At 53.9% G+C, this 26,478-nt stretch overlaps 1 protein-coding gene across 1 annotated transcript in view; it reads left to right on the forward strand.

The window, feature by feature from the left end:
• Positions 1-26,478, forward strand: part of LOC140385657 (unconventional myosin-X-like) — a 91,051-nt gene that overhangs the window by 37,267 nt on the left and 27,306 nt on the right. Inside the window, exons 4-6 of the mRNA XM_072468039.1 lie at positions 15,435-15,642; positions 16,576-16,712; positions 19,772-19,892. Coding sequence (XP_072324140.1) covers positions 15,435-15,642; positions 16,576-16,712; positions 19,772-19,892 — 466 coding nt within the window. The remainder of the gene's footprint in view (positions 1-15,434; positions 15,643-16,575; positions 16,713-19,771; positions 19,893-26,478) is intronic.

The raw sequence follows: 26,478 nt of genomic DNA on the forward strand, positions 1-26,478 counted from the left end.
CGATAACCTTTCATTCTCTTGCCCAACAAGAATCGATCTGCCTCCACCTTAAAAATATTCACTGACCCCCGGCCTCCGCCGCCCCCTGAGGCAGAGATTCCAAAGTCGCAGAAACCTCAGAAACATTTCTCCTCTTTTGTCTAGAAAGGCCGCTCCCTCATTTACAAACAGCTCCCCCTGGTCTGGGCTCACCCACAGCTCCCCCTGGTCTGGGCTCACCTACAGCTCCCCCTGGTCTGGGCTCACCCACAGCTCCCCCTGGTCTGGACTCACCCACAGCTCCCCCTGGTCTGGGCTCACCCACAGCTCCCCCTGGTCTGGGCTCACCCACAGTTCCCCCTGGTCTGGGCTCACCCACAGCTCCCCCTGGTCTGGACTCACCCACAGTTCCCCCTGGTCTGGGCTCACCCACAGTTCCCCCTGGTCTGGGCTCACCCACAGTTCCCCCTGGTCTGGGCTCACCCACAGCTCCCCCTGGTCTGGGCTCACCCACAGCTCCCCCTGGTCTGGGCTCACCCACAGTTCCCCCTGGTCTGGGCTCACCCACAGTTCCCCCTGGTCTGGGCTCACCCACAGTTCCCCCTGGTCTGGACTCACCCACAGTTCCCCCTGGTCTGGACTCACCCACAGTTCCCCCTGGTCTGGGCTCACCCACAGCTCCCCCTGGTCTGGACTCACCCACAGTTCCCCCTGGTCTGGGCTCACCCACAGTTCCCCCTGGTCTGGGCTCACCCACAGCTCCCCCTGGTCTGGGCTCACCCACAGCTCCCCCTGGTCTGGGCTCACCCACAGCTCCCCCTGGTCTGGGCTCACCCACAGCTCCCCCTGGTCTGGGCTCACCCACAGTTCCCCCTGGTCTGGGCTCACCCACAGTTCCCCCTGGTCTGGGCTCACCCACAGCTCCCCCTGGTCTGGGCTCACCCACAGCTCCCCCTGGTCTGGGCTCACCCACAGTTCCCCCTGGTCTGGGCTCACCCACAGTTCCCCCTGGTCTGGGCTCACCCACAGCTCCCCCTGGTCTGGGCTCACCTACAGTTCCCCCTGGTCTGGGCTCACCCACAGTTCCCCCTGGTCTGGGCTCACCCACAGCTCCCCCTGGTCTGGGCTCACCCACAGTTCCCCCTGGTCTGGGCTCACCCACAGCTCCCCCTGGTCTGGGCTCACCCACAGCTCCCCCTGGTCTGGGCTCACCCACAGATCCCCCTGGTCTGGGCTCACCCACAGTTCCCCCTGGTCTGGGCTCACCCACAGTTCCCCCTGGTCTGGGCTCACCCACAGCTCCCCCTGGTCTGGGCTCACCCACAGTTCCCCCTGGTCTGGGCTCACCCACAGTTCCCCCTGGTCTGGGCTCACCCACAGTTCCCCCTGGTCTGGGCTCACCCACAGCTCCCCCTGGTCTGGGCTCACCCACAGTTCCCCCTGGTCTGGGCTCACCCACAGTTCCCCCTGGTCTGGGCTCACCCACAGCTCCCCCTGGTCTGGGCTCACCCACAGTTCCCCCTGGTCTGGGCTCACCCACAGTTCCCCCTGGTCTGGGCTCACCCACAGCTCCCCCTGGTCTGGGCTCACCCACAGCTCCCCCTGGTCTGGGCTCACCCACAGTTCCCCCTGGTCTGGGCTCACCCACAGTTCCCCCTGGTCTGGGCTCACCCACAGCTCCCCCTGGTCTGGGCTCACCTACAGTTCCCCCTGGTCTGGGCTCACCCACAGTTCCCCCTGGTCTGGGCTCACCCACAGCTCCCCCTGGTCTGGGCTCACCCACAGTTCCCCCTGGTCTGGGCTCACCCACAGCTCCCCCTGGTCTGGGCTCACCCACAGCTCCCCCTGGTCTGGGCTCACCCACAGATCCCCCTGGTCTGGGCTCACCCACAGTTCCCCCTGGTCTGGGCTCACCCACAGTTCCCCCTGGTCTGGGCTCACCCACAGCTCCCCCTGGTCTGGGCTCACCCACAGCTCCCCCTGGTCTGGGCTCACCCACAAGAGGAAACATCCTTTCCACGTCCACCTTGTGGAGACCATTCAGAATCTTATAAACTTCAATCAATCTCCCCTCATTGGTCTAAACTGCAGTGGAATCGGGCCCAGTCTGCCCCACCTCTCCCCGGAGACAACCCGCTCATGTCAGGTATCAATCTGTCCTCCTCTGAACCACCTCCAATATATTTACATCCTTCAATAAGCAGCCCCAATCTGCACATCCCGCCGTGTTTCACCAATGCCCCGTGTAACCGAAGCCCACGTGTAACTGGCATCGGCTTAGTGACCTTGATGATCAGCCAAAGTCAGAATGAATGGGGCAGCAGGCTCGAAGGGCTGAATAGCCTCAGCCTGTTCCTATTTTCTATGTTTCTATAACATCCTGATTTTATGTTCAACTCCTCTTGCAAAGATTAGCATTCCATTAGCTTTATGAATTACTTGCTGTACCTGCAGACAGTGTTTTCATTGAATCTACAGTGGCTACAGGGATGGTGCAGGCGGGAGGGATTCAGGTTTCTGGATAACTGGGGCTCTTTCTGGGGAAGGTGGGACCTCTACAGACAGGATGGTCTACATCTGAACCTGCGGGGCACAAATATCCTGGGGGGGGGAGATTTGTTAGTGCTCTTTGGGGGGGTTTAAACTAATGCAGCAGGGGCATGGGAACCTGGATTGTAGTTTTAGGGTACGGGAGAATGAGAGTATAGAGGTCAGGAGCACAGATTTGACGTCGCAGGAGGGGGCCAGTGTTCAGGTAGGTGGTTTGAAGTGTGTCTACTTCAATGCCAGGAGTATACGAAACAAGGTAGGGGAACTGGCAGCGTGGGTTGGTACCTGGGACTTCGATGTTGTGGCCATTTCGGAGACATGGATAGAGCAGGGACAGGAATGGATGTTGCAGGTTCCGGGGTTTAGGTGTTTTAGTAAGCTCAGAGAAGGAGGCAAAAGAGGGGGAGGTGTGGCGCTGCTAGTCAAGAGCAGTATTACGGTGGCGGAGAGGATGCTAGATGGGGACTCTTCTTCCGAGGTAGTATGGGCTGAAGTTAGAAACAGGAAAGGATAGGTCACCCTGTTGGGAGTTTTTTATAGGCCTCCTAATAGTTCTAGGGATGTAGAGGAAAGGATGGCGAAGATGATTCTGGATATGAGCGAAAGTAACAGGGTAGTTATTATGGGAGACTTTAACTTTCCAAATATTGACTGGAAAAGATATAGTTCGATTACAATAGATGGGTCGTTTTTTGTACAGTGTGTGCAGGAGGGTTTCCTGAAACAATATGTTGACAGGCCAACAAGAGGCGAGGCCACGTTGGATTTGGTTTTGGGTAATGAACCAGGCCAGGTGTTGGATTTGGAGGTAGGAGAGCACTTTGGGGACAGTGACCACAATTCGGTGACGTTTACGTTAATGATGGAAAGGGATAAGTATACACCGCAGGGCAAGAGTTATAGCTGGGGGAAGGGCAATTATGATGCCATTAGACGTGACTTGGGGGGGATAAGGTGGAGAAGTAGGCTGCAAGTGTTGGGCACACTGGATAAGTGGGGCTTGTTCAAGGATCAGCTACTGCGTGTTCTTGATAAGTATGTACCGGTCAGACAGGGAGGAAGGCGTCGAGCGAGGGAACCGTGGTTTACCAAGGAAGTGGAATCTCTTTTTAAGAGGAAGAAGGAGGCCTATGTGAAGATGAAGTGTGAAGTTTCGGTTGGGGCGATGGATAGTTACAAGGTAGCGAGGAAGGATCTAAAGAGAGAGCTAAGACGAGCAAGGAGGGGACATGAGAAGTATTTGGCAGGAAGGATCAAGGAAAACCCAAAAGCTTTCTATAGGTATGTCAGGAATAAGCGAATGACTAGGGAAAGAGTAGGACCAGTCAAGGACAGGGATGGGAAATTGTGTGTGGAGTCTGAAGAGATAGGCGAGGTACTAAATGAATATTTTTCGTCAGTATTCACTCAGGAAAAAGATAATGTTGTGGAGGAGAATGCTGAGCCCCAGGCTAATAGAATAGATGGCATTGAGGTACGTAGGGAAGAGGTGTTGGCAATTCTGGACAGGCTGAAAATAGATAAGTCCCCGGGACCTGATGGGATTTATCCTAGGATTCTATGGGAGGCCAGGGAAGAGATTGCTGGACCTTTGGCTTTGATTTTTATGTCACCATTGGCTACAGGAATAGTGCCAGAGGACTGGAGGACAGCAAATGTGGTCCCTTTGTTCAAAAAGGGGAGCAGAGACAACCCCGGCAACTATAGACCGGTGAGCCTCACGTCTGTAGTGGGTAAAGTCTTGGAGGGGATTATAAGAGACAAGATTTATAATCATCTAGATAGGAATAATATGATCAGGGATAGTCAGCATGGCTTTGTGAAGGGTAGGTCATGCCTCACAAACCTTATTGAGTTCTTTGAGAAGGTGACTGAACAGGTAGACGAGGGTAGAGCAGTTGATGTGGTGTATATGGATTTCAGCAAAGCGTTTGATAAGGTTCCCCACGATAGGCTATTGCAAAAAATACGGAGGCTGGGGATTGAGGGTGATTTAGAGATGTGGATCAGAAATTGGCTAGCTGAAAGAAGACAGAGGGTGGTGGTTGATGGGAAATGTTCAGAATGGAGTACAGTTACAAGTGGAGTACCACAAGGATCTGTTCTGGGGCCGTTGCTGTTTGTCATTTTTATCAATGACCTAGAGGAAGGCGCAGAAGGGTGGGTGAGTAAATTTGCAGACGATACTAAAGTCGGTGGTGTTGTCGATAGTGTGGAAGGATGTAGCAGGTTACAGAGGGATATAGATAAGCTGCAGAGCTGGGCTGAGAGGTGGCAAATGGAGTTTAATGTAGAGAAGTGTGAGGTGATTCACTTTGGAAGGAATAACAGGAATGCGGAATATTTGGCTAATGGTAAAGTTCTTGAAAGTGTGGATGAGCAGAGGGATCTAGGTGTCCATGTACATAGATCCCTGAAAGTTGCCACCCAGGTTGATATGGTTGTGAAGAAGGCCTATGGAGTGTTGGCCTTTATTGGTAGAGGGATTGAGTTCCGGAGTCAGGAGGTCATGTTGCAGCTGTACAGAACTCTGGTACGGCCGCATTTGGAGTATTGCGTACAGTTCTGGTCACCGCATTATAGGAAGGACGTGGAGGCTTTGGAGCGGGTGCAGAGGAGATTTACCAGGATGTTGCCTGGTATGGAGGGAAAATCTTATGAGGAAAGGCTGATGGACTTGAGGTTGTTTTCGTTGGAGAGAAGAAGGTTAAGAGGAGACTTAATAGAGGCATACAAAATGATCAGGGGGTTGGATAGGGTGGACAGTGAGAGCCTTCTCCCGCGGATGGAAATGGCTGGCACGAGGGGACATAACGTTAAACTGAGGGGTAATAGATATAGGACAGAGGTCAGAGGTAGGTTCTTTACGCAAAGAGTAGTGAGGCCGTGGAATGCCCTACCTGCTACAGTAGTGAACTCGCCAACATTGAGGGCATTTAAAGGTTTATTGGATAAACATATGGATGATAATGGCATAGTGTAGGTTAGATGGCTTTTGTTTCGGTGCAACATCGTGGGCCGAAGGGCCTGTACTGCGCTGTATCGTTCTATGTTCTTGAGGGCATTTAAAGGTTTATTGGATAAACATATGGATGATAATGGCATAGTGTAGGTTAGATGGCTTTTGTTTCGGTGCAACATCGTGGGCCGAAGGGCCTGTACTGCGCTGTATCGTTCTATGTTCTATGTTCTACAGTGCAGAAGGAGGCCATTCGGCCCATCGAGTCTGCACCGGCCCTTGGAAAGAGCACCCTACCCAAGCCCACATCTCCACCCTATCCCCATAACCCAGAAACCCCACCCAACCCTTTTGGTCACGCAGGGCAATTTATCATGGCCAATCCACCTGACCTCAAAGGGCCAAAAGGCCTCCTGCTCCCATCTTCTGTGTATGTATCTTTGGACTGTGGGAGGAAACCGGAGCACCCAGAGGAAACCCACGCAGACACGGGGATGATGTGCAGCATCCGCACAGACAGGTCCCAAGCCGGGACACTCCAGTATGATGCTGAGGCCCCGATCGCAGTGGGTTGCTGCGTCTTTGACAACATCGCGCAGTAGCGGCACGATGTTTTGTGACTCCTGCACTGGAACACTCAGATCCCTCGGCACCTCCGAATTCTGCAGCCGTTCTCGGTTTAAATAATACTCTGCTTTTTTATTCTTCCTGCCAAAGTGAACAACTTTATATTTCCCCAAATTTCACTCAATCTTCCACACTTCTACCCTCTCACTCTACCTGTCTCCAGCCTCCTCATGTCCCTCGTCACGACACATTTTCCTGCCTATTTTTGTGTCATTTGCAAATTCAGCTACTGTGCCTTTGCTCCCCTCGTCCAAATCAATGATGTAAATTTAAAAAGTTGAGGCTTCAGCACAGATCCCTGTGGGACTCCACTTGTCGTATTCTGCCAACCAGCAAATACCCGTTTATGCAGAATGTTTTCTGTCAGCTAATCTTCTGTCCAGGTTGACGGGCGAAATTCTCCCCAAACGGTGCGATGTCCGCCGACTGGCGCCCAAAACGGCGCCAATCAGACGGGCATCGCGCCGCCCCAAAGGTGCGGAATGCTCCGCATCTTTGGGGGCCGAGCCCCGACATTGAGGGGCTAGGCCGACGCCGGAGGGATTTCCGCCCCGCCAGCTGGCGGAAATGGCCTTTGTTGCCCCGCCAGCTGGCGCGGGAAATGACATCTCCGGGCGGCGCATGCGCGGGAGCGTCAGCGGCCGCTGTCAGTTTCCCGCGCATGCGCAATGGGGAGAGTCTCTTCCGCCTCCGCCATGGTGGAGACTGTTGCGGAGGTGGAAGGGAAAGAGTGCCGCCACGGCACAGGCCCGCCCGCGGATCGGTGGGCCCCGATCGCGGGCCAGGCCACCGTGGGGGCGCCCCCCGGGGTCAGATCGCCCCGCGCCCCCCCCCTCCCAGGGCCCCGGAGCCCGCCCACGCCGCCTTGTCCCACCGGTAAATAGGTACTCTAATTTACGCCGGCAGGACAGGCAATTTCTCGGCGGGACTTCGGCCCGTCCGGGCCGGAGAATCCAGCGGGGGGCCCGCCAACCGGCGCGGCCCGATTCCCACCCCCCGCTGAATATCCGGTACCGGAGACTTCGGCAACTGGCGGGGACGGGATTCACGGCGGCCAACAGCCATTCTCCGACCCGCTGGGGGGTCGGAGAATGACGCCCAATATATTTCCTCCTACACTCTGAGCTTTGATTTCCCACAATAACCTTTTATGTGGCACCTTGTCAAATACCTTCTGGAAATTAATACAGTACAGCTACAGGGTCCCCTTTATCAACAGCGCATGTTACTTCTTCAAATCAACTCCATTAAATTGTTTAAACATGGAATCATAGACTTTACAGTGCAGAAGGAGGCCATTCGGCCCATCGAGTCTGCACCGGCCCTTGGAAAGAGCACCCCATTTAAGCCCACGCCTCCACCATATCCTCCACCAGGGCAGCACGGTAGCATTGTGGATAGCACAATTGCTTCACAGCTCCAGGGTCCCAGGTTCGATTCCGGCTTGGGTCAGTGTCTGTGCGGAGTCTGCACGTCCTCCCCGTGTGTGCGTGGGTTTCCTCCGGGTGCTCCGGTTTCCTCCCACAGTCCAAAGATGTGCAGGTTAGGTGGATTGGCCATGATAAATTGCCCTTCGTGTCCAAATTTGCCCATAGTGTTGGGTGTGGTTGCTGGGTTATGGGGATAGGGTGGAGGTGTGGACCTTGGGTAGAGTGCTCTTTCCAAGAGCCGGTGCAGACTCGATGGGCCGAATGGCCTCCTTCTGCACTGTAAATTCTATGAATCTATATCCCCGGGTTGTAAATTGGGAGAGGGACCTGGGTGTCCTTTTTTTAAAATAATTTTTATTAAGGTTTTCATAAAATATCAATAACAAAATGAAAAAGGATCCCAACAGGGTTAAGTACAAAACACAGTCCAGAAAAACAACCCTCCATACCCCCCTCCCACTGTACATAAATAATAAATTAACATTAACACCCCGACTTAACACAACAGGTATATACACCCCCCCGGGCCCTCCAGTGTAAATAACAAAAACAGAAATAAAGTAAACCCCCTAGCCCCCCCCCCCGAGCTCCTGCTGCCATTGACCAATGTCTACCGTTCTGCCAGAAAGTCTAAGAACGGTTGCCACCCGCCTAAAGAACCCTTGTACCGACCCTCTCAAGGCGAATTACACCCTCTCCAATTTAATGAACCCCGCCATATCGCTGATCCAGGATTCCACGCTTGGGGGCCTCGTATCTTTCCACTGAAGGAGAATCCTTCGCCAGGCTACCAGGGACGCAAAGGCCAGAATTCCGGCCTCTTTCGCCTCCTGCACTCCCGGCTCCTCTGCCACCCCAAATATTACGAGCCCCCAGCTCGGTTTGACCCTGGATCTTCCCACCCTCGACACCGTCCTCGCTACGCCCTTCCAAAATTCCTCCAGCGCTGGGCATGCCCAGAACATATGGGTTCCACAGGTACCCCCCACTCTACCCTATCGAAGGCTTTCTCAGCGTCCATCGCCACCACTATCTCCACCTCCCCCTCCCTCGCCGGCATCATGATAACGTTCAAAAGCCTCCGCACATTCGCGTTCAACTGTCTCCCCTTCACAAACCCGGTCTGGTCTTCGTGGATGATCTGCGGCAAACAATCCTCAATCCTCGTGGCTAAGACCTTCGCCAGCACCTTGGCATCTACATTTAGCAACGGAATCGGCCTGTAAGACCCACACTGCAGGGGATCCTTGTCCCGCTTCAGGATCAAGGAGATCAGTGCCCGGGACATCGTCGGGGGCAAAGCCCCCCCTCCCTTGCCTCATTAAAGGTCCTGACTAGCAACGGGCCCAACAGGTCCATATATTTTTTATAAAATTCGACCGGGAAACCGTCCGGCCCCGGTGCCTTCCCTGCCTGCATGCTTCCTATCCCTTTGATCAGCTCCTCCAGCCCAATCGGGGCCCCCAGTCCCGCCACCAGTCCCTCTTCCACCTTTGGAAACCACAATTGGTCCAGGAAGCGGCCCATCCCTCCCTCCTCCCGTGGGGGCTCGGATCGGTACAATTCCTCGTAAAAGTCCCTGAAGACCCCATTGATGCCAACCCCACTCCGCACCACGCTCCCTCCCCTGTCCTTAACTCCCCCGATCTCCCTAGCTGCGTCCCGCTTCCGAAGCTGATGCGCCAGCGTCCGGCTTGCCTTTTCCCCACACTCGTAGACCGCCCCCTGGGCCTTCCTCCACTGCACCTCCGCCTTCCTGGTGGTCACCAGGTCGAATTCGGCCTGGAGGCTACGCCTCTCCCTCAACAATCCTTCCTCGGGCTCCTCCGCATACCTCCTGTCTACCCTCACTGTCTCCCTCACTGTCTCCCCCACCAGCCTCTCCCTCTCCCCCTCTCCCTCCGCTCCTTGTGGGCCCTAATGGAGATCAGCTCTCCCCTAACCACCACCTTCAGTGCCTCCCATACCATCCCCACTCGGACCTCCCCGTAATCGTTGGTCTCCAGGTACCTCTCTATACTTCCTCGGACCCACTCGCTCACCTCCTCGTCCGCCAACAGCCACACCTCCAAGCGCCACAGCGGGCGCTGGTCCCTCTCCTCCCCCATCTCCAAGTCCACCCAATGCGGGGCGTGGTCCGAAATGGCTATTGCCGAATACTCGGTATCCTCTACTCTCGCTATCAGCGCCCTACTCAAAATGAAAAAGTCCATTCGGGAATAAACCTTATGGACATGTGAGAAGAATGAAAATTCCCTAGCCCCCAGCCTTGCAAATTTCCAAGGGTCCACCCCTCCCATCTGGTCCATAAACCCCCTCAGCACTCTAGTCGCCGCCGGCTTCCTACCCGTCCTAGACCTGGAGCGATCCAGTGCAGGATCCAGCACCGTGTTAAAGTCTCCCCCCCATTATCAGGCCCCCCCACTTCCAAGTCTGGGATCTGACCCAACATACGCCGCATAAAACCCACATCGTCCCAGTTCGGAGCATACACATTGACCAGTACCACCCTCTCTCCCTGCAACTTACCACTTACCATTATGTACCTGCCGCCATTGTCTGCCACAATGCTCGACGCCTCGAATGACACCTTCTTTCCCACCAAGATCGCCACCCCTCGATTTTTGGCATCCAGCCCCGAGTGAAACACCTGACCTACCCACCCTTTCCTCAGTGTTACCTGGTCTGCCACCTTCAGGTGTGTCTCCTGAAGCATAGCCACATCCGCCTTGAGCCCCTTCAGGTGCGCGAACACGCAGGCCCGCTTAACCGGTCCATTCAGTCCCCTTACACTCCCAGGTTATCAGCCGGATCAGGGGGCTACCCGCCCCCCTCCCCCGCCGACTAGCCATGACCCCTCCTCGGCCAGCCACGCGCCCGCACCCCACACCCGGCCCGTTCCCCACAGCGGCATACCCCCGTCTCGACCCCCCCCCCCACTCGCTCCAGCTCCTCCTTGATCTTAGCAGCAGCAACTCGATTCCACCCCCCCCCCCCCCCCCCCCCCCCGACCCATCCGAGCTGCTTTACTCCCCCCATTGCACTTCCGCAAGTCAGCTGAGTCCTGCTGACCCCGGCCACTCCCGCCTCTCCTTCGACTCCTCCCATTGTGTGGCACACCCTCCTCTCCCGTCCCCATCCATAGGCTCACCCCCTCCACCTGCCATCCTAAGCGCGGGAAACAGCCCTCTCTTCCCCGCCCCGCCCCCTCCAGTCTTCAGCGTGGGAAAAAGCCCGCGCTTTCCACCTACCCAGCCCCGCCACCTCTGACGCAGCTCCTTTTACAGGCCCGGTCCCCTCACCCCCGACTTGGGCCTCCCCCTCCCCCGCGGGGCCCCATCTCCCCGCCGTCCACCCCCCTGTTCCATTTACCTACCCCCCTCCAAGAGGCCCCCCCGACCAACCCAACCAAAACAGTGCCCAACCCGCCCCAACCACCCTCACCGACCCGAGAGAGAAAAACAGAGAAAAAGAAACCCGGAGCAAAGCAAAGGCCCTCCCTCAAAAAATGTTTTTTTGTCCCCAATCGCCCATCCCGACCCTCAATCTGTGTCCAACTTCTCGTCCTGAACAAAGGCCCACGCCTCCTCCGGAGACTCAAAATAATGGTGCCGGTCCTTGTAGGTGACCCACAGTCGCGCCGGCTGCAACATGCCAAACTTCACCCCCCTCCTGTGCAGCACCGCCTTAGCTCGATTGTACCCGGCCCTCCTCTTCGCCACCTCCGCACTCCAGTCCTGATATATCCGAACCTCCGCGTTCTCCCACCTGCTGCTCCTCTCCTTCTTGGCCCACCTGAGCACACACTCCCGATCAGCGAACCGATGAAACCGCACCAGCACCGCCCGCGGAGGCTCGTTAGCCTTGGGCCTCCTCGCCAGCACTCCACGGGCCCCTTCCAGCTCCAGGGACCCCTGGAAGGACCCCGCTCCCATCAGTGAGTTCAACATGGTGACCACATAGGCCCCCACGTCCGGCCCCTCCAGCCCCTCCGGGAGGCCCAGGATCCGCAGATTCTTCCACCTCGACCGATTCTCCGTCTCCTCGAACCGCTCCTGCCATTTCTTGTGGAGCGCCTCGTGCGCCTCCACCTTTACCGCCAGGACTAGGATCTCGTTCTCATTGTCAGAGATCTTTTGTTGAGCCTCTCGGATCACCACCTCTTGGCCGTCTGTGTCTCCAGCAGCTTATCAATAGAAGCCTTCATCGGCTCTAGCAGGTCCATTTTAATCTCTCTGAGGCAGCGCTGGATACCCTCCTGTTGCTCCTCCGCCCACTGCATCCACGCTACCTGGTCCCCGCCCGCCGCCATTTTGTTCTTCTTCCCTCGCACCTTCTTCTGGTCCACCACCACCTTTTTTGTCGCCCCGCTCCTAGTTGAAGCCATATACTGACGGGGAGCTGTTGTAGACTCCTTCCCACACCGGGAAACGTCGAAAAAGTGCCCTTGGGGGCCCTGAAAAGAGCCCCAAAGTCAGTTTTTGCGGGAGCCGCCGAATGTGCGACTTAGCTCCGCATAGCCGAAGCGGGACCTGGGTGTCCTTGTGCCCCAGTCGCTGAAGGTAAGCATGCAGGTGCAGCAGGCGGTAAAGAAGGCTAATGGTATGTTGGCCTTCATTGCGAGAGGTTTCGAGTATAGAAGCAGGGATGTGTTGCTGCAATTATACAGGGCCTTGGTGAGGCCACACCTGGAGTATTGTGGGCAGTTTTGGTCTCCTTCTCTGAGGAAGGATGTTCTTGCTCTCGAGGGAGAGCAGCGAAGGTTTACCAGACTGATTCCAGGGATGGCGGGACTGTCATATGAGGGGAGATTGACGAGGTTGTGATTGTTCTCGCTGGAGTTCAGAAGAATGAGGGGGGATCTCATAGAGACTATAAAATTCTGACAGGACTGGACAGGGTCGATGCAGGGAAGATGTTACCAATGATGGGTGTGTCCAGAACCAGGGGTCACAGTCTGAGGATTCAGGTAAACATTTCGGACAGAGATAAGGAGACATTTCTTCACACAAAGAGCGGTGAGCCTGTGGAATTCATTCCCACAGGAAGTAGTTGATGCTAAAACTCTGAATATATTCAAGAGGCGGCTGGATATCGCACTTGGGGAGAATGGGATCAAAGGCTATGGGGAGAAAGCAGGATTAGGCTATTGAGTTGGATGATCAGCCATGATGGTGATGAATGGCGGAGCAGGCTTGAAGGACCAAAAGGCCTCCTCCGGCTCCTATCTTCTCTGTATCTATGTATGTATCTTTGGACTGTGGGAGGAAACCGGAGCACCCGGAGGAAACCCACACAGACACGGGGAGAACGTGCAGATACCACACAGACAGTCATCCAAGGCTAGAATTGAACCTGGGGCCGTGGGGCAGCAGTGCTAACCATCGAGCTACCGTGCTGCCCCTATTCATGGCTTCCCTTTCACACAATCTTGCTGACTCTTAATTGTCCAGAATCTTATAAACTTCAATCAATCACCCAATCTGCACACAATATTCCGATGCCCTGTATGACTGTAGTCCATGTATAACTGGGATTAACTGGAATATGAACCTCCTTAATGATCGATTCAAACACCTTCCCCATGACGGGTGTCTCGCTCCCTGGGACAGAGTTCCCTGTTTTCTGCCTCCCTCCCTTCTTGAATAGAGGGGTTATATTTGCTACTTTCCAGTCGGATGGAGCGTTTTTGGAATGGGGTGAATTTTGGAACATTAACACCAACACTTCTACAAGCTGATTGGCCGCCTCTTTGAAGACTCTGGGATGAAGTCCATCAGGACCCTGGGGCCTGTCAGGCCGCAGCTCCATCAATTTGCTCAGGACCGCTTCCCCAGAGATTGCAATTTCACCAAGTTCCCCTCTCCTTTCCACCTCTTGGTTTACAGATATTACTGCAATGTTTCTGTCTCCTTTACAGTGAAGACAGAAGCAAAATATTTTGTTCATTTCATTGCCATTTCCTTATTGTCCTCTATTAACTCCTGTTATGGGGGAAGCATTTTCACAACCCCAAAATGTATCATGGAGTTCAACCAACCTCCCCCTTTAATGGATTTGTTGCTTTTCCTAGCACACGGCTTGTTCCCTAGGCGTGGGATTACAATTATGGACATGTGGGTTTTTAAACACAAAACAATGTTTATTCCATGAACTCAACTTAACATCTTAAATAAACATTCGATCTTTTAACACCCCTTGCTTCAAAGGTAACTCAGAAAATATTGCAACAGTAAATAATTCCTTAAAATGTTCCTTCAAACTTCCAAGAGACTTAACACCTTTAAACAAAATCACATCAGGTTAAAGGCTTCACTATTATGAGTTTAAATTACCCAAATGATCCAGAGATAGTCTTTCATGGCAGAGATCCAGCTCACTGCAAAACACAGACACTGCCAAGCTCTTTTCAAACTGCAAAACTAAACTGCAAAATGCTGACCTGACCTCAGCCCCACCCACTCTCTGACATCACTGTTTTCTTAAAGGTACGTTGCTTAAACATCCATGTCTTAAAAGTACTCTCACATGACACTCCCCATTCTCACTCTAGTGGACCAAATATTACTCTCTTCATTTTTAATTAGCTGTAGAAATTCTTGCTCTCTGCTTTTACATTCCCAGCTAACTTCCCCATACTCCAATTTCTTTCTCCTGATTAACCTTTTAGTCATTCTCTGTTGTTGCTCATATTCACCTTGTGCAGCTGCTTTCCTCGGCGTTCTTAGTCAACCGTGGATGCTGGGTCCTTCTTTACAGAAAGAAAATATTTATTCTGAGTATCCCTTAAATGTCTGTATTGCTCTCTCCTCCAGTCTGGTACCCAGTTGGCTGAGCTTTTATACCCACAAAGTTGCCCTTATTTAAGTTTAAAATTCTAGTCTTAGACCCACTCTTCTCTGATTCGATCATTAATTAATCCTGTGACATTACACAATAACAAGTCTAACATATGCTTTTTGTTTTATAAAATAAAAAAAAATTTAGAGTACCCAATTATTTTTTTTTCCAATTAAGGGGCAATTTAGCGTGGCCAATCCACCTCGCCTGCACATCTTTGTCAGTGAAACCCACGCAGACACGGAGAGAATGTGCAAACACCACACGGACAGTGACCTCAGCGCTGTGAGGCAGCAGTGCGAACCACTGCGCCACCATGCTGCCCTCCAAGTCCAATGTAACCTGCTCTCTGGCTGGTTCGGAAGCATTCCGGAACCACCCCGATATTCTCTCAAAAACATTCCATAAACTCCTTATCAAGGCTATTATTGCCAATCTGCTTTTTCTAGTTTATATATAAATTAAAATCGGCGATGAATATTGTTGTCCCTTCATCAGAAGCATCCAACATTTCTTCTTGTATACTCTGCATTGCAGTTACTGTGAGGGACCTGCACACCACTCCCAATCGTCACTTCTTGCAATTGCTATTTTTCATTACTCGCTGACTTAATTTAGAGTGATCCTTACGTATGCCACACCTCTTTTCCTTGTGCACTGAATTCCCACGTGAGCCTAATTTGCTACTCTCAGTATCTCCATCAAGCATTCTCTCGCGTGCTGCTTGCTGATCATGGCAGTTTGAAAAGCCAGTCTTTCTTATAGGCCCACTGATGAGTCACTATGTGGATTCCCTTCCTGATTAATACCTCTTCAACCAACTGTTTTCATGTGATTGACAGATTACTGCAACTTCAGGCAGTTCTCCACTTAACAAACTAGCTTCTTACTCTGTCAGATATTAATTCTAAATCGAGAGTTAACCATGAAAAGGACTGAGCTGACTGTACCATATGTGACTAATTCTCTGCTCACTCGGTCTCACTCTGGCACTGTTCCGTTTCCTCGTGCACCCATTACTGATCAGGTTCTGCTGTGTTTTCCCACAGGATTAAAGAACAGTTTCCTGGAACAGAGTTAGAGAAATACACCCACTTCATTCTGGAATCCCTTAAGAAAACCAAAGGAAGAGAATTTGTGCCGTCCCAGGAGGAGATCCAGGCCTTGATCAGCCAACAGGAGATGGTGACCACTGTGTACTGTCATGGGGGAGGATCGTGTAAAATCACCATTAACTCGCACACGACAGCAGGAGAGGTGAGTAACCACCAACACACTCCCAAAAACAGGAAGCAATGACCAGTGTCACGGTTCAGTCTGTCAGTTCATCATCATCACCCAACTCCAGAGAATTCTGCTCAATAACGATGAAGCTCGTTCACTTTACACTGATCCCAATCACTCGGTCTAATCTCGGAAACCACGGTTACTCTCTGATACCCCCTCTCGGGCGAGAGTTACTCTCTGATACCCCCTCTCGGGCGAGAGTTACTCTCTGATACACCCTCCCGGGCGAGAGTTACTCTCTGATACCCCCTCCCGGGCGAGGGTTACTCTCTGATACCCCCTCTCGGGCGAGAGTTACTCTCTGATACCCCCTCTCGGGCGAGAGTTACTCTCTGATACACCCTCCCGGGCGAGAGTTACTCTCTGATACCCCCTCTCGGGCGAGAGTTACTCTCTGATACCCCCTCTCGGGCGAGAGTTACTCTCTGATACACCCTCCCGGGCGAGAGTTACTCTCTGATACCCCCTCCCGGGCGAGGGTTACTCTCTGATACCCCCTCTCGGGCGAGAGTTACTCTCTGATACCCCCTCTCGGGCGAGAGTTACTCTCTGATACACCCTCCCGGGCGAGAGTTACTCTCTGATACCCCCTCTCGGGCGAGGGTTACTCTCTGATACCCCCTCCCGGGCGAGAGTTACTCTCTGATACACCCTCCCGGGCGAGGGTTACTCTCTGATACACCCTCCCAGGTGAGGGTTACTCTCTGATACCCCCTCCCGGTCGAGAGTTACTCTCTGATACCCCCTCCCGGGCGAGAGTTACTCTCTGATACACCCTCCCGGGCGAGAGTTACTCTCTGATACCCCCTCGCGGGCGAGGGTTACTCTCTGATACCCCCTCTCGGGGCAGATTGATGGATATTTCTAAGAGTTGCTTCTTTGCCTCTTTGTCTCGATGAGCAGGTTGTGGAGAAGTTGATCCGGGGCCTGGCGATGGAGGATAGTCGGAATCTGTTTGCTCTGTTCGAGCACAGTGACTGGGGGGACAGAGCCATCGAGAGCCGGGTCATTGTCGCTGATATTCTGGCCAAATTTGAGAGGTGAGCAAATTTCACAGAGACCGTGAGGAACCGGAGAGAAATCTACCAACACCGGCTCGGTGAGAGAGACGGGGGAGAGAGAGAGAGAGAGAGAGACAGGGGAGAGAGAGAGGGGGAGAGAGACGGGGGTGAGAGACGGAGAGAGAGAGAGAGAGAGACGGAGGAGAGAGAGATACGGGGGAGAGAGAGAGAGGGGGAGAGAGAGAGAGAGAGAGACGGGGGGAGAGACGGAGAGAGAGAGAGACGGGGAGAGAGAGAGACAGGGGAGAGAGAGAGGGAGAGAGAGAGAGAGACAGGGAGAGAGAGAGACGGGAGAGAGAGACGGGGGAGAGAGAGAGAGGGGGAGAGAGAGACGGGGAGAGAGAGAGAGACGGAGGATGGAGAGAGAGACGGAGGAGAGAGAGAGACGGGGGAGAGAGAGAGACGGGGGAGAGAGAGAGACGGGGGAGAGAGAGAGACGGGGAGAGAGAGAGAGAGAGAGTGACGGGGGGAGAGACGGAGAGAGAGAGAGACGGGGAGAGAGAGAGACGGGGGAGAGAGAGAGACGGGGAGAGAGAGAGACGGGGGAGGGAGAGAGAGATGGGGGAGAGAGAGAGTGACGGGGGAAGAGAGAGTGACGGGGGGGAGAGAGAGAGACGGAGGAGAGAGAGAGAGAGACGGGGAGAGAGAGAGACAGGGGAGAGAGAGAGAGAGAGTGACGGGGGGAGAGACGGAGAGAGAGAGAGACGGGGAGAGAGAGAGACGGGGGAGAGAGATGGGGGAGAGAGAGAGACGGGGGAGAGAGAGAGAGATGGGGGGGAGAGAGAGACGGAGGAGAGAGAGAGAGACGGGGGAGAGAGAGAGATGGGGGAGAGAGAGAGACGGGGGAGAGAGGGAGAGATGGGGGAGAGAGAGAGTGACGGGGGAAGAGAGAGTGACGGGGGAGAGAGAGAGAGAGTGACGGGGGAAGAGAGAGTGACGGGGAGAGAGAGACGGAGGAGAGAGAGAGACGGAGGAGAGAGAGAGACGGGGAGAGAGAGAGACGGGGGGAGAGAGAGAGAGGGGGAGAGAGAGAGAGAGACGGAGGAGGGAGAGAGAGACGGAGGAGAGAGAGAGACGGGAGAGAGAGAGACGGGGGAGAAAGAGAGAGAGGGGGAGAGAGGGAGAGACGGAGGAGAGAGAGAGACGGAGGAGAGAGAGAGAGACGAGGAGAGAGAGAGACGGGGGGGAGAGAGAGGGGCAGGAGAGAGAGAGACGGGGAGAGAGAGAGAGATGGAGGAGGGAGAGAGAGATGGAGGAGAGAGAGACAGAGACGGGGGAAGAGAGAGTGACGGGGGAGAGAGAGAGAGACGAGGAGAGAGAGAGACGGGGGGGAGAGAGAGGGGCAGGAGAGAGAAAGACGGGGAGAGAGAGAGAGATGGAGGAGGGAGAGAGAGATGGAGGAGAGAGAGACAGAGACGGGGGAAGAGAGAGTGACGGGGGAGAGAGAGAGAGATGGAGGAGGGAGAGAGAGATGGAGGAGAGAGAGACAGAGACGGGGGAAGAGAGAGTGACGGGGGAGAGAGAGACGGAAGAGAGAGACGGAGGAGAGAGAGACGGAGGAGAGAGAGACGGAGGAGAGAGACGGGGGGAGAGAGAGAGACGGGGGGAGAGACGGGGGGAGAGAGAGAGAGACGGGGGAGAGAGAGAGACGGGGGAGAGAGGGAGAGATGGGGGAGAGAGAGAGATGGGGGGGGAGAGAGAGGGGCAGGAGAGAGAGAGACGGGGAGAGAGAGAGAGATGGAGGAGGGAGAGAGAGATGGAGGAGAGAGAGACAGAGACGGGGGAAGAGAGAGTGACGGGGGAGAGAGAGAGAGACGAGGAGAGAGAGAGACGGGGGGGAGAGAGAGTGACGGGGGAGAGAGAGAGAGATGGAGGAGGGAGAGAGAGATGGAGGAGAGAGAGACAGAGACGGGGGAAGAGAGAGTGACGGGGGAGAGAGAGAGAGACGGAAGAGAGAGACGGAGGAGAGAGAGACGGAGGAGAGAGAGACGGAGGAGAGAGATGGGGGGAGAGAGAGAGACGGGGGGAGAGAGAGAGAGACGGGGGAGAGAGAGAGACGGGGGAGAGAGGGAGAGATGGGGGAGAGAGAGAGTGACGTGGGAGAGACGGGGGGAGAGATAGAGACAGGGGAGAGAGATGGGGGGAGAAAGAGAGACAGGGAGAGAGATGGGGGGAGAGAGAGTGATGGAGGAGAGAGATGGGGGGAGAGAGAGACGGGGGGAGAGAGAGAGACGGGGAGAGAGATGGGGGGAGAGAGAATGATGGAGGAGAGAGAGAGACGGAGAGAGAGACAGAGAGATGGACAGAGGAGAGAGACAGAGGAGAGAGGGGGACGGGGGAGAGAGAGTGACGGGGGAGAGAGAGGGACGAGACAGAGAGAGAGAGAGAGAGAGAGAGAAGGGGTGGAGAGAGAGACGGGGAGAGAGAGAGACTGGGGCTTCTGTGCAACCAGTGGCGTTTGAATTAGGTGGGAAAGGGGAGGGAATGGTGGCAAACAGCATGGTAGCACAGTGGTTAGCACAGTTGCTTCACAGCTCCAGGGTCCCAGGTTCGATTCCCCACTGGGTCACTGTCTGTGTGGAGTCTGCACATCCTCCCCGTGTGTGCGTGGGTTTCCTCCGGGTGCTCCGGTTTCCTCCCACAGTCCAAAGATGTGCAGGTTAGGTGGATTGGCCGCGATAAATTGCCCTTAGTGTCCAAAATTGCCCTTAGTGTCCAAAAAGGTTAGGAGGGGTTATTGGGTTACGGGGATAGGGTGGAAGTGTTGACCTTGGGTCGGGTGCTCTTTCCAAGAGCCGGTGCAGACTCGATGGGCCGAATGGCCTCCTGCTGCACTGTAACTTCTATGAAATTCTATGAGGGCTGATGATCTCGGCGAGGGGGGAATGGGTGAGGGGTGTGGGGGGGGTTGGGGGTGAGGGGTGAGGGTGGGTAGGGGTTGGGGGTGAGGGGGGGTGTGTGGGGGTGTGGGTGTGGGTGGGTGTGAGGGGGTGGGTGAGGATGGGGGTTCACTGTTTAATGGGTGCTGTGCTCTGTAGGATGGTGCTGAGTGAGGAGAGTGCGGACAGACGCTGCGGACTTTACTTCAAACTGTATTGCTTCCTGGACGTGGAGAAGGTGGTGAAGAGCGGAGTGGAATTCGCCTTCATGTTCGAACAGGTCAGAGGTCAACATGGTCATTCAGCAGCCAATAGAAACCAGCCGCCCCCACTGACTGACTGGCTCTGAGGCTGGTTTATTAATCAGCTAGTTAATGGGTTTGTGGTAGTTAATGGGTTAGTGCTAGTTAATGGTGGGTTTGTTAAACTTGTTACCCAGTGGAATTGAACAGACTTTTTGGCTCCATCAAATCAACAAAATGTGGCAGCTGTGACCACAGGGAGAATGGGCCCCTTGACCATGGAGAGCACAGTAAACGCAGGAATAATCCACAGAGAACATCGACAAACGTGATTGGTTACTGTGCGGAACAAGGGGACAAACAAAGCAAATACATGAGCAAGAGCAGCATCGGGCCTCGTGAATAGTGTTCTTACAGGGAACAGATCAGTCCGAGGGGGAGTCGTTGAGGAGTCTTGTAGCTGTGGGGAAGAAGTTGTTCCTATGTCTGGATGTGCGGGTCTTCAGACTTCTGTACCTTCTGCCTGATGGAAGGGTCTGGAAGAAGGCAATGCCTGGGTGGGAGGGGTCTCTGATAATGCTGTCTGCCTTCCTGAGGCAGTGGGAGGTGTAGACAGAATCAATGTGGGGGTGGGGAGCTTGTGTGATGCGTTGGGCTGAGTTCACCACAGTCTCCAATTTCTTGCGATCTTGGACCGAGCAGTTGCCATACCGGCGGTGATGCAGCCGGATAGGATGCTCTCTATAATAATATAATAATCGCTTAATGTCACAAGTAGGCTTCAATTAAGTTACTGTGAAACGCCCCTAGTCGCCACGTTCCAGCGCCTGTTCGGGGAGGCCGGTACGGGAATTGAACCCGCGCTGCTGGCCTTGTTCTGCATTGCAAGCCAGCTGTTTAGTCCACTGTGCTAAACCAGCCCCTATGGCACATCAATAGATGTTTGTGAGAGTCGATGCAGACATTCTTGATTAATAAGGGGATCAGGGGTTATGGGGCGAAGGCAGGAGGATGGGGATGAGAAAAATATCAGCCGTGATTGAATGGCGGAGCAGACTCGATGGGCCGAGTGGCCTAATTCTGTTCCTATGTCGTATGGTCTTATGCTGAATTTCTTTAGCTTCCGTAGGAAGTAGAGACATTGTTGGGTTTCTTGACTGTTGTATCAATGTTAGAGAACCCCAAGTTAACCTTTTTAAAACATACAGTGAACATCTTAGCAACCATCAATTCAAATACAACCCCCAAAGAATACAACACTAAGTAATCCTTAAGCTGTCCTTTTATCATCCATAAGACTTAAACAAAAACCTTTAAACAGAAGCACATCAGGTTAAAGTCACTACTGAGAGCAGTTATTAGTTTTAAATCGCCAAAGGATCGATTTACATTATTTAGATCACAGAGAGAGACTAATACACCTTCTGGCTGTGACTGCAGCTATCCAGCTCTGAAAACAAAACTATAAAACACCCTGCAGCAAACAGCCTAAAGCGAAAGTAAAAAGCTGACAGACAGCCCAGCTCCACCCACTCTCTGACATCACTGCAGTAATAAACACCCATTTCTCAAAGGTACTCTCACATGACACATCAACGTGAGTGGACCAGGACAGACTGTTGGTGATGGTGACCCCCAGGAACGTAAAGCTATCGACCATCTCCACTTCGGAGCTATTAATGTAGATGGGAGTGTGTGTCGTGCTGCGCTTCCTGAAGTCGATGATCAGTTCCTTGGTCTTTCCAGCATTTAGAGAGAGGTTATTTTCGGTCCATCATGCAACCAAGTGATTTATCTCCCTCCTGTAGTCTGATTCGTCGTTGTTTGAAATACGGCCCAACATAGTCGAATCATCCGCAAACTCATAGATTGAGCTGGAGTTAAATCTTGCCGCACAGCCGTGTGTGTACAGGGAGTACAGTAGAGGACTGAGCACACATCCTTGCGGGGTGTTGAGGACAATTGTGGAGGAGGTGCTGTTGCCGATCCTGACAGATTGCGGTCTGTTGGTGAGGAAGTCGAGGATCCAGCTGCACGGGGAGGGGTCAAGTCCAAGATTGCGGAGTTTGGTTATTGGTCTTGTTGGGATAATGGTGTAGAAGGCGGAGCTGTAGCCTATGAACAGCAGTCTTATAGAGGTGTCCTTGTTGTCGAGGTGTTCGAGTGTTAATTGCAGAGTCAGGGAGATAGCGTCTGCTGTGGACCGGTTCCGGTGATTTGTCAAAGCTGAGACACGAGCTCCCCTTCACAAAACCATGCTGCCTCGCGCTAATACGTCCTCTTGTTTCCAAATAGGAGTAAATCCTGTCTCGAAGAATTCTCTCCAGTAATTCCCTACCACTGTAGCCAGTGAGGATCCAAATATTTCTCTCAAGGCCGCAGCAATTTCCCTCCTCGACTATCTCAGTATTCTGGGGTAGATCCCATCAAGCCCTGGGGACTTGTCCACCGTAATATTTTTCATACGCCTCCATACCAGGCAACATTCTGGTAAATCTCTTCTGCACCCTCTCTAAAGCCTCCACATCCTTCTGGTAGTGTGGCGACCAGAATTGAACACTATACTCCAAGTGTGGCCTAACTAAGGTTCTATACAGCTGCAACATGACTTGCCAATTCTTATACTCAATGCCCCGGCCAATGAAGGCAAGCATGCCGTATGCCTTCTTGACGACCTTCTCCACCTGTGTTGCCCCTTTCAGTGACCTGTGGACCTGTACTCCTAGATCTCTCTGACTTTCAATACTCTTGAGGGTTCTACCATTCACTGTATATTCCCTACCTGCATTAGACCTTCCAAAATGCATTACCTCACATTTGTCCGGATTAAACCCCATCTGCCATCTCTCCGCCCAAGTCTCCAAACAATCTAAATCCTGCTGTATCCTCCGACAGTCCTCATCGCTATCCGCAATTCCACCAACCTTTGTGTCGTCCACAAACTTACTAATCAGATCAGTTACATTTTCCCAAATCATTTATATATACTACGAACAGCAAAGATCCCAGCACTGATCCCTGCGGAACACCACTGGTCACAGCCCTCCAATTAGAAAAGCATCCTTCCATTGCTACTCTCTGTCTTCTATGACCTAGCCTATGACATAGAGGCATACAAAATGATCAGGGGGTTGGATAGGGTGGACAGTGAGAGCCTTCTCCCGCGGATGGAAATGGCTGGCACGAGGGGACATAACTTTAAACTGAGGGGTAATAGATATAGGACAGAGATCAGAGGTAGGTTCTTTACGCAAAGAGTAGTGAGGCCGTGGAATGCCCTACCTGCTACAGTAGTGAACTCGCCAACATTGAGGGCATTTAAAACTTTATTGGATAACCATATGGATGATAATGGCATAGTGTAGGTTAGATGGCTTTTGTTTCGGTGCAACATCGTGGGCCGAAGGGCCTGTTCTGCGCTGTATCGTTCTATGTTCTATGTTCTATGGACGAGCCGGGAGTGCAGGAGGCGAAAGAGGCCGGCATTCTGGCCTTTGCGTCCCTAGTAGCCCGGCGAAGGATCTTGCTAACGTGGAAGGAGGCGATGCCCCCCAGCCTGGAGGCCTGGATAAACGATATGGCTGGGTTCATAAAGTTGGAGAGGATTAAGTTTGCCTTGAGAGGGTCTGCGCAGGGGTTCCACAGGCGGTGGCAACCGTTCCTAGACTATCTCGCGGAGCGTTAGAGGAAGGTCGGTCAGCAGCAGCAGCAACCTTGGGGGGGGGCGGGGGGAAGAGGGGACATCCTGGGAGGGGGGGGGAGAGGGAGGAGGGGGTGGTGAAGGGGGGACTGCCTGGGAGGGTGGATGAGCAAGAGATAACATGAAGGGTTTGGGAAACTGGCACGTACGGGTGAGGGCCAGTGTACAAAGCTGTGTAAATATATCATTTTGCCATGTATATATCTTGCTCTGCGCGATTCCTCTTTTTATTAGTTACGGGGGGGGGGGGGGGGGTTATTGTTTGTAAGGGAGAAAAATTGTGTCAAAAAACTTTAATAAATATATATTTTTTTAAAAGGTGGATATTCAGGACGGTCATTATTAAGGTGGAGATTCTGGGCTACTGGTTGCGGCTATGCTGAGCTTGATGCACGATGAATTACTATTAAAGACGAGGTAGTAACATAACTGAAGGCTTTAATCGACTAGAACTGTGGGGCAGCACGGTAGCACAGTGGTTAGCACAATTGCTTCACAGCTCCAGGGTCCCAGGTTCGATTCCAGCTTGGGTCACTGTCTGTGGGGAGTCTGCACGTCCTCCCCGTGTGTGCGTGGGTTTCCTCCGGGTACTCCGGTTTCCTCCCACAGTCCAAAGATGTGCAGGTTAGGTGGATTGGCCGTGATAAATTGCCCTTAGTGTCCAAAATTGCCCTTAGTGTCCAAAATTGCCCTTATTGTTGGGTGGGGTTACTGGGTTATGGGGACAGGGTGGAGGTGTTGACCTTGGGTAGGGTGCTCTTTCCAAGAGCCGGTACAGACTCGATGGGCCGAATGGCCTCCTGCACTGTAAATTCTATGATAATCTATGTTCCCCAGCAGCTTCGGTACAGAATGAGGGCTGCTGGGACGGCACCGGTTCTTATACCCCGCCTGTCAGGGCGGAGCTACATTCCAAACAGCCAATGGTAAACTCCTAGGTTTAACCAATGGCCTCTCGGGTGCTGCAGTACCTGATAATACCACAGAGCTCAGTCGCACGTTCGGCAGCTCCCGTCAGAAACTGACTTTTAGGCTCTTTTTAGGGGCCCCAGCGGAATTTGTTCGCTGGTTCCCAGTGTGGGAAGGCGACAGTACGGTTCCCACGGCACTGTCTGGATTGGACCAGGAGTGGAGCGGTGAAAAAAGTGATTTTGGTGCAGAGAAAAGTGCGAGGGAGGAGAACCAAGATGGCGGCGGGTGGAGACCAGGCAGCGTGGGCGCAATGGTCGCAAGAGCAGCAGGAGTTCCTCAAGCGCTGTTTTGCGGACCTGAAGGCAGAGCTGCTGGAGCCGATGAAGGTATCGATCGACAAGCTGGTCGAGACCCAGTAGGCCCAAGGGGCGGCGATTCGGGAGGTGCGGCAAAAGGCCTCGGAGAACGAGGACGAGACCTTAGGCCTGGCGGTGACGGTGGAGGTGCACGAGGTGCTGCACAAGACGTGGCAAGAAAAGTTTGAAGACATGGAGAATCGGTCGAGGAGGAAGAACCTTCGTATTCTGGGTCTCCCGGAGGGAGTGGAGGGGTCGGATGCTGGAGCATACGTGTTCACGATGCTGAACACGCTGATGGGCGCGGGAGCTTTCCCGAGGCCCCTGGAGCTGGATGGGGCTCACCAAGTCCTGGCGAGGATGCCCAAGGCCAACGAGCCGCCGCGGGCGGTAATGGTGAGGTTCCACTGCTTTGTGGACAGGGAGTGTCCTGAGATGGGCTAAAAAGGACCGGCAGCAGGTGGGAAAATGCAGAGGTCTGTATATATCAGGACTGGAGCGCGGAGGTGGCCAAGAAGAGGGCCGGTTACAACCGGGCTAAGGCAGTTCTGCATCGGAAGGGGGTGAAATTCGGGATGCTGCAGCCGGCGCGATTGTGGGTCACGTTTAAGGACCAACCTCATTACTTTGAGACGCCGGAGGAGGCGTGGACCTTTATCCAGGCCGAAAAGTTGGACACGGACTGAGGGTTTGTTGGGAGGGGGTGTCGAGGGGGGGGGTTATTGTGGTTATTGGGGGATGTTCTGTTCTGTTTTCTTTGGTGCTGGGTGGGGTTGGGTAAATGGTTCGAAGTGGGGGTTGTGTGAGTGTGGGTGTCGGTGGTTGGAAGGACGGGGCCCTGCTTGGGGGGGGGGGGGGGGAGGCCCCAGGTGGGGGAGCTGAGATAAGGCCGCAAAAGGGAGCTGTGCCAGAGAGGGCGGGGCCGACTTGGTGGAAAGCGCGGGCTTTTTCCCGCGCAAGGGAAGGAAGGGGGCGGGGCCGGGGGGAAGGGCGGTGTCGGAAGGGAGGGAACACGGTGCGGAGTGCAGTGGGAATCAATGGGGTATTTAGAGACTTTTATGAGGAGCTGTATAGGTCTGAGCCCCCGACGGGGAGGGGGTGATGCGCCGATTTTTGGATTGTCTGAGGTTCCCGAGGGTGGAGGAGGAGCAGGTGGTTGGGCTCGGGGCACCGATTGGGCTGGAGGAGCTGGTTAAGGGGTTGGGGAGCATGCAGGCAGGGAAGGCCCCGGGGCCAGATGGGTTATCGGTGGAATTCTACCGGATGTGCATGAACCTGTTGGGCCCACTACACGTGAGGACTTTCAATGAGGGGAGGGAGGGAGGGGGGGGGCCCGCCCCCGACAATGTCCAAGGCGCTGATCTCGCTGATCCTGAAGTGGGACAAGGAGCCATTACCGTGTGGGTCGTACAGGCCGATCTCGCTCCTTAATGTCGACGCAAAGTTGTTGGTGAAGGTGCTGGCTACGAGAATTGAGGACTGTGTCCCGGGGGTGATTCACGAGGACCAGACGGGATTTATGAAGGGTAGGCAGTTGAACACCCATGTGCGGAGGCTCCTCAACGTAATTATGATGCCCTCGGTGGAGGGGGAAGCGGAGGTGGCAGCTATGGACGCGGAGAAGGCCTTCGATAGGGTGGAGTGGGAGTATCTTTG

This window comes from Scyliorhinus torazame, chromosome 2 (genome assembly GCF_047496885.1).
Source record: "Scyliorhinus torazame isolate Kashiwa2021f chromosome 2, sScyTor2.1, whole genome shotgun sequence".
Taxonomy (NCBI): domain Eukaryota; kingdom Metazoa; phylum Chordata; class Chondrichthyes; order Carcharhiniformes; family Scyliorhinidae; genus Scyliorhinus; species Scyliorhinus torazame.